The 8,886-nt window shown below is 41.7% G+C and overlaps 1 protein-coding gene across 1 annotated transcript; it reads right to left on the reverse strand.

Annotated features, from left to right (window-relative positions):
- Nucleotides 1-4,202: 4,202 nt before the first annotated feature.
- Nucleotides 4,203-8,572, reverse strand: LOC133119288 (zinc finger protein 436-like). Its single transcript, XM_061229817.1, has 6 exons — nucleotides 8,555-8,572; nucleotides 7,466-7,583; nucleotides 6,505-6,633; nucleotides 6,150-6,414; nucleotides 5,369-5,435; nucleotides 4,203-5,237 (listed from the first exon to the last, which is right to left on the reverse strand). Exons 1-6 carry the CDS (start codon nucleotides 8,570-8,572, stop codon nucleotides 4,203-4,205), a joined length of 1,632 nt encoding a protein of 543 aa, XP_061085801.1.
- Between the last annotated feature and the right edge of the window lie 314 nt (nucleotides 8,573-8,886).

Consider the following 8,886-nt stretch of genomic DNA (forward strand, 5'->3'; position numbering starts at 1 on the left):
GTACCTACACAGAATAATAAACTACACATTCCAAGAAAACGATAAGGCATTCTTGTCAAAAACGTACTAAATCATGTAGGCCTCACTCATTTGCGAGCATAAATGTTTTATTTCTGTAATTTGCACGGACATTGGCAAAACAGTATAAGGTAAAACATTTTAACTGCTTGGACTAATAATAATAATAATAATAATAATAATAAATGAAAAAATCCTGGATAATCTGTGCTGATGTGTAGCGTTATTGAATTTGTACTGCTGTGAGTTTGTTGAAACCAGACAGTTTCCTTTTGTCAGTAAAAGTTAAGCTTCAACCTGCTGACCATAAGTTTTATTTTACATATAAGATGCTTTGAAAGAATATAATTTGACTTTTAAATTAGTGTGATTGATTGGTAAACACATTTTTGCATGTTTCACATTTGAGACAGTTGGAGTTTCAGTAAATGTCTTTGTTTTAAAAATAGTGACCACTATTTATATATTATATATCCACTATGCTGAATTCAGAAAAAAATGCAGCAAAATGTAAAATGGGGAAATATTAAAAACGAAAACTTATTTGTATTCGAGGTTGAGAGAGAGTTGAGAGTTCACCCAAAAAACATGTTTCCCAATGATTTATTGGCACCCCCTGGTATAAAAAATTGTTTGGCATTGGCCTGTTGGAAAAGTCACCATATAACAGTGCCATGTTTGACACATAATTGACAGTAGGTATGACGCGCTTCTCCTTGAATTATTTTCTTAGTGGTAATTCCAATGACTTTTGGGTTTGTTTATTGTATTCAGAAATGGCTTTTTTTCAGGTCATCATTTCAAATAGCAAGGAGGTCCTGGGTTCGAATCCCCATCGGCCGGGGCCTCTCTGTGTGGAGTTTGTATGTTCTCCCCGTGTCTGCGTGGGTTTCATCCAGGTACTCCAGTTTCCTCCCACAGTCCAAAGACATGCAGGTTAGGCTGATTGGAGAGTCTAAATTGCCCATAGGTATGAGTGTGTGAGTGAATGATGTGTGTGCCCTGTGATGGACTGGCGACCTGTCCAGGGTGTATTCCTGCCTTTCGCCCAATGTATGCTGGGATAGGCTCCAGCCCCCCTGCGACCCTGTTCAGGATAAGTGGGTTAAGATAATGGATGGATCTTTTTGAGACTGGCGACCTGAAGATGTGCGATTGTTAAACTGTGGTCCTTGGGTTTCTCATGACCTCCCTCAACATTATGCTCACCATCCATGGTGACAATGTGCAATTGCTTTCTCTTCCTGGCAAGTTAGCAAGCTTTCCATGCAGTTTTGTATTTTTCTTATTAAGTGCTTAACCGCTGAGACAGTCAATTTCCATTTATCTTTTGAATAGCGAGTATCTTATATAAATTATCTTTAGATTGAGCTTTCTTTTTACCTAATTTTTTGACTCTATAGTGAAACAGAAAGTGACGGACTGAATAAGATTAAAAATTAAATAGACATTGTACTTATTTTCTTGTCAATGATAGTTTGTTTGTTTTTCTAGAGGTGGCACCTACGTTTTTCAGAAGAAAACAAGTAGAAGTCTTAAAATGAAAGTATATCATTTATAGTGTGATCTCTGTTGTTTATTACCTGCAGCATTTTAATTTTAAATTTGTATCAAGGGTGCCAATAATTGTGGCACTTACTGTGTCAGTCTCTGTAGAAGTATTTAAAAGTACAGCAGTATTCATACGGCACAGGCCTCTTACAGGAGGCATTCTGCAGTGTTCAAGACAAGATTTCGTAAGTCACCTGTTCGGCGAACATTTTCTTGATCGAACACTACAAAAAGACGGCAGGCTCTGTTGCGTTTGTCACCATCAGCTTTCCAAAACAGTGCACGAGAACACTGAACTGTATAATCCCGCTTTACATTACACATTATATTCATAGACTTTGGGAACAGTGTTGTTGTTTGAGGTGGTTTGTTGCTGCAATTCCTCTCTTGACCTTTAGGAGTCCAAAATTACCTATTGTACCTTTAACGTCAAAAGCTGAGTGTTGCACAGCCTTGGCGTACTGTTCGCTACATTATTTGTGTAAAGTAAATACACACACGTAATATTTACGGAACTTGCAGCTGCTTTGGCATGTGAATACATTCATGTGTGCATACGGGCATGCACAGCCCGTGTAAGATGGAGGTTCCAGAGCTTCCTCACGGTTGCAGCTCTGCAGCAGCACGGTGTGGCCCAGCCCCTTCCTGTGAGAGAGACTACAGACCAGGACATACTGCTCACTCACAGGTGAGCCGGAGACCCCACCACACACATATATACACACATACGCATAAACATACATGCACATAAACACACAAGCACACACACACACACACACACACACACACACACACACACACACATAAACAGGCACACAGACACACATACACGTACATACACACATACCAAAAACATTCTCTGTTTTGAAAACCATGCACTCAGTTTCCCAATCTGCACCATCAGTTTTGTAAACAGTGAAAAGCGTAAGTCTAAGGTTTGGCAAACCGAGCGCATGGATTACAGAATTGGGTGTCCAGATTGCAAAACCGAGAACAGGGATTTTCACTAAAATATTTTTTAGAGGGGACTCTGTAGCTATCTGACCTGCGGTTTCATAAGATTAGGCTAATCACAGGATTAGGGGTGTACTTTTTCATTCCCGGACCTGAACTCTTTGTGTGTTTCTAGCCTTGATAATATACAGGTGATCAAAATGACCACACACGATGTTTGTTTGAACAAGCATTCCTTTGAGATACATGTTAATGTTAATTTCACATTCATATTAATGAGAATTTGGTTTTGTAGCATTGAATCTCCTGTAGGCTCAAAAGCCAACGCATATTCCAATGTCATCAATTTCTGAAATTATTTTAGGAAATTCACATAAAAATGAGATGTTTAGGGATGAACAACCCCAGTTTGCCAACCTTGATCAACCTGGCTCTATGTTCAGTGATAGCCTGCAAGGAAGTAGCATGTACAAAGAACACTGACATTGTGCTTGTTTGGAAGGCACTACTCAGGTTCTGTATTATACATTACCTTACATATAATATGTATTATATATAAGCCAGTGTGTCATCCTTGTTTTCAGCTGAGAACAGCCTTTAAGACTATGTTCTTGCCCAAAGACTGATCCGATATGATTAGTTTGAAGGTATACATACCCATTTTTCCTTTGGCTGCTTTGACATTTGCAGCTGCGGTCAACACACGTGCACGTTGTTGGTCTGAGTAAATCAGTCCAGGCTGGAGCCAATGACCTGTGTCTAGCATTTGTTTGTAACTCATTTTGATTCATCCCAAGTGCTTCTTTTCCGATTGGACAAGGATCCACACCAGTAATTATATTCAGTACCATTTTAATCCTGTTTTTTTTGTTTATTTTTACAAGTTAAATGTTTTGAAGTAAAATAAACGTGATTCAAACAGTAAATCGTGTGTATAATCAAATGTCTTATTTCATTCATAGACTACAGTAAGTACAGTAAATCCCCGGTCTCTCGGGCTGAGAAATGATCCAGCGGGAAACTCAGCGTAGCCAGTTGAGTCGATCTCAGCCGTTCCTGTGGTTCCATTTTATTCAGCTTAGAGTGGCGATTACATTTGTTCACAATGTTAACAACTTTGTTAGTTAATGCCAATCCCTGTCACTTTTTTGTAAAGTGTTTCCCAAGTGCAAACTGTGACCAGGGTGTTTCCGTATTTGCGGTGGTAAAATGAGCATGTTACTGAAGGTTGGCACATGCAGGAGGGGAGATACCCACACACCACCAAGATCCAGCCTCCATTTTATTCAGCTCTTTACTTACTGAACAACAGCCACTCTCCTTTACTTCTAAACCTTAAAGTTAACATTTCATTTCTTAAAACCATTCAAGTATAACAGTATTTCATATGCTTGAATAAATAATTCAACAATATGAAGCAAGCACCCTACTTAACTGCTGCTCTCTGCTTTAATTTAACCCTGAAATACAAAGCATGCGAATGTTTAATACCATTCACATATTTTAAGATGAAAGATTTAATATTTTATCAAACAGAATTAGAATTTTAAAACAAACAAAATGCAGTTGGTAGAGAAGGTATGCATCTGAACACCTTAAAAATGTTCCATCACAAAGTGAGAACTTGCTTTAAAACATGTACCATAAAACATGTTTCATTCAAACACCGCATTAAATAATTAATTCATCGTGCCCTTGAGCATGTGAGTTTGACGGTGTCGTTTAAGGTTTCCCTCCTGACTGAAACTCTTCCCACACTGGGTACAGTGGTAGGGCCTCTCCCCTGTGTGAGTTCGCTTGTGTAGTTTAAGGCTTCCCTCCTGACTGAAACTCTTCCCACACTGGGTACAGTTGTACGGCCTCTCCCCTGTGTGAGTTCGCTGGTGTAGTTTAAGGTTTCCCTCATGACTGAAACTCTTCCCACACTGGGTACAGTGGTACGGCCTCTCCCCTGTGTGAATTCGCTGGTGTAGTTTAAGGCTTATCTCCTGACTGAAACTCTTCCCACACTGGGCGCAGTGATACGGCCTCTCCCCTGTGTGAGTTCGCTGGTGTAGTTTAAGGTGTGCCCCTTGGCTGAAACTCTTCCCACACTGGGTACAGTGGTACGGCCTCTCCCCTGTGTGAATTCGCTGGTGTAGTTTAAGGTGTGCCACTTGGCTGAAACTATTCCCACACTGGGTACAGTGGTACGGCCTCTCCCCTGGGTGAGTTCGCTGATGTCCTTTAAGGGTTCCCTCCTGACTGAAACTCTTCCCACACTGGGCGCAGTTGTACGGCCTCTCCCCTGTGTGAGTTTGCTGGTGTAGTTTAAGGTGTCCCTCCACACTGAAACTCTTCCCACACTGGGCGCAGTGGTAGGGCCTCTCCCCTGTGTGAGTTCGCTGGTGCCGTTTAAGGTCTGAACCGTGACTGAAACACTTCCCACACTGGGTACAGTGGTAAGGCCTCTCCCCTGTGTGAATTCGATGGTGTCGTTTAAGGCTTCCCTCCTGACTGAAACTGGTCCCACACTGGGTACAGTGGTACGGCCTCTCCCCTGTGTGAGTTCGCTGGTGTTGTTTAAGGCTTCCCTCCTGACTGAAAGTCTTCCCACACTGGGCGCAGTGGTACGGCCTCTCCCCTGTGTGAGTTCGCTGGTGTCGTTTAAGGCTTCCCCCCACACTGAAACTCTTCCCACACTGGGCGCATGCATGCGCTCTCTTGCTGCTGGTGTCCACCTGTTTTGGGCTGAGGAGTCTGACTGTATCTGGGCCAGTCTGAGAGGGTGCACAGTGCCTGTGAGAGCTGGTGGAGGGCTGGAGACTCTCTGGTGTGACTGATCCTGCTCTGAGCAGTCTCACATATTCCTCATGGTGAGAGTGCTTGATGTGCTTGTGCAGGTAGATCTCTGCTGTGCAGGAGAGCGAACACTGAGTACAGGGGAAGAACTGAGAAGGAATATCATCGCCCCCTGGTGGAGGAAAGGGAGAATGAGTTCAGAGCGATACGTGGAACTGGACAGAAAAGAAGAATCCTTTTATTTGTGTTTTTAGCACCAAAACATTTTTCCCCGGCATGTCTGACACGATTCTCAAATCTCAAAAGGATATTTTAGATCAATGTGAAATCAACAAAATTCTGGTTGTTGATTTCTCAAAATAGTACAAAGACACACATAGGTTAGGGTTAACATGGGCATTGATTAAGGCAAAGTCCTATTTAAGTCAGATTTTTCTAGTCTTAAAACAATGCTGTGAAACAGGTCAATTCAGAATTGCAGGACACCATAACCTGTGATCTATGAGAATCTGTGAGAAGAAGGCCCCAAAAACCATTTGAAGAACCAATGCCTTTAATGCCCACACCAGCTTAGCAATTTGGGCAAGCCAATATTTGGTCCCCATCCACAAAACCATAGAAAACCACAATTTCCATGTTCCCTTTTCCAGAGGTTCACCCCAAAATCATTGCCCAAAAAGTAGGGGAAATGCTTTACGGGAATAAATTCCAATTCAGAATTTTAAGAAGGCCATATTGATCTTTCAACGGTGGAACAAGAATGCAAATAAAACCGCAAGCTGCCAGTTCCACAGTCTTGGCTGTTCTGGTGTTAAGAGAAGGGATTAGTACCTTTAGAAGAGCACTTGTTGCTGCTCTCCATGGCTACGTCTTCCTCAGTCAGCTCTCCCTCGTAGGGTTCATAGTGCACTCCCCTGGGCACTGTCTGTCCCTTGGTGAACACCCCCAGGCTTGCTCCAGGGTTGCTGGAGACACTGACCTCCAGACTGGGGGGCAGGGTAAGCCGGGCCCTGTCGGGGCCCCCCGCGGGCACTGGAGAGTCCGAAATGAACGAAGGGGGGCCGTGGACCGGGCATTCATCAGTGAAGAAGGACTGGCACTCGTCACAATCTAAGAGAAGGGAGAGTTTATCCATAGCTGGACCTCAATCACAAAGGAACCGAGAGAAATAGAAACAGCCTTTGTTTCCGCCTGGCTCACAGAGATAATCTTCATCTCTGGGCTCCTCTTCCTCAGTGTAGCACACTTTCTGCGTGCTGCGGAGCTTTTCACCACGGATGTAGACTGCCTGCCCCTTCTGCGATTTCAAATGCTCTTTCTTCGATCGTCCTGAAAGTCACAGAGCAACGCAACTGTGGGCAAAATACAACAGATGAACATGCTAAATATCAAATGTTATTTTGTGTTTTGAGTCTTGAGCCACTCTGAGTGGGATTTTCTGGAGCAATATTGGGAACTGATGAACCTTGGACAAATGATTGTTGTACTGATGTGTCAATCTGTAAGCACTGTGTACATTTCATTTTATTGACAGTAGAGCTTGCATGCAATAGCTGTTTTGTTTTGACCCGTCGTTTCAGTTTCATGTTTGTAACCACTCAAATACCCCAGAGAAATCGCTGTTAATGAAGATGTCTGCTGTGCTGTGTGTAGTTGCTATTTTACAACCATACATTTGTGGAAGTGGAAAAACAGATATTTGCTTGTGAGCTTAATGATTACTCTCCAGACGAGGGTTCCATTCCTCATCTTCAGAGTTGCTTGGCTCTGCAGCCCTTGCCAGCATGGCTTTCTGAGATTGAGGACCCCTCATGAAAGCTGGAGTAGGGGAGTTCAGCCCTAAGACCAAGAAGAAAGGTAGGTAACTCAGGTTCAGAAATTCAGACCTAGGTACTATCTAATTTCTAGGCACAAGGACAAACAGCAAGCCTTTCAACTGCAACTTCCTGTTCACATGTGGTCAAAGTCACACTCATCTGAGGTGAGGATAATTTTCTTGAAAAAGGAAAAACAAAAGACACTTCACAATTTATGGAATAAAACACTGTATTTTATGAATATTGAAAAACATTTTTCAAGTGAGTAGAGGGCAGAATGAAGTGTTTCGGTACTCGTCAGGAAGTACAACCTTGCACTGTGTAAAATAAAAAGAGCCTCTTACCGAGGGCTAGCATAACTTCATGGTTCCTCTTGATCCTTTTGAATCGCACTTTCTCACATTTCTGCAAATTGGTCCACTCAGACTTGGAGAAGTAAACTTTGAGCTCCTCTAATTTATCCTGGAACAGGACCAGAATGAAGAGGAGTTATAGATGTAACATGCAGTAAAAGATCATACACCAATTATTTGCTTTCCCTGGAATACAAGTTTGGTTGCTATAGCCATAGCATTTGTTTCTTAAAAGTGATGTGTGCTTACAGGATCAATTATTTTGAAACAGATTTCTTCATAGAGATGTATTAGTGTGTGCACCTACATGTTTCAACTTAGGAGCACATGTGAGTGTAGAGCCTTGACACAGCTAGGAAGATTCTATGAGAATCTCAGCTTGTCAAATAACATTACTTGAACTGTTAACTAATGCATCCAGATAAAACTAACATTGCAAATTGAATTCTATAATCAGTAAATGTACAAAGCAAATTGGTCTTGCTCATGACAATTAAACTAAATACGAAGACATAATCTATCATCAGGAGGCTAATATATTCATGAGAACGAAATAATTGTGGGAGGTCTTGATTCAGTCGGAGAGAACTGCCATTTTGTTCTGTGTAAAATCATCACATACGATGCAATAGCACCATCTACAGGTGTTTGGCTTCAACTATACTTGTCAAATATATTTCGTCGTCACGTTTGTAGCCAAGGACATTTCTGCATCCCAAACTACGATTCCAACTAAGTTAACAGTTTCGCATCTTGAATGTTGGTTAGATTCGACGACAAGTGGTAAGAATTATTAGGATATAGCCATGATCAATAAAACCTTGTAAGTTACCTACGTAAGCTTATTGAAGAATGTGAATGGAATATAATTCACAGTAATTCATATATATTTTGCTAGTGTTAAAATGCGAATGTAATCTTCACATCTAGCTAGTAAACGATATGTGCTAAACAGTTATGGAGGCGGCTTAACTTCAAGATACTAAGTTACGGGAAAGCACCAAGATGTCGCTAACGTCTGCTTCCCACCCCAACGCCAGTCACCTTGACTGATCGCTTAAGTGAGCGTTACGTTCTTACCTCATCTTCCGAATCCATCTCTGGCACCTTTCTGGCTGTGGTTTAAAATATGTTAAGTGTTAGCCGGGTAACATCAACATTTGGAAAACGACACAACCAAAAATCCTGCCACGGTCTGCTTTTACATTTGCTGAGTAAAACAAACGTTAGCTCGGTAACAATATTCGTATTTGTCTAAATGTCAGATTAAATAGTTAGGTAGCTAGCTAAGTTAGCTACTAATGTAATATAGGGACTGAAGGTTAACCTTAACCAAATAACGTTTGCTAATTACTGACGTGAATTGTGTTCGCTAGCTATAATAGTTTCATGACATTAATGTTAGCTAGCTA

This window comes from Conger conger, chromosome 19, assembly GCF_963514075.1.
Source record: "Conger conger chromosome 19, fConCon1.1, whole genome shotgun sequence".
NCBI lineage: Eukaryota > Metazoa > Chordata > Actinopteri > Anguilliformes > Congridae > Conger > Conger conger.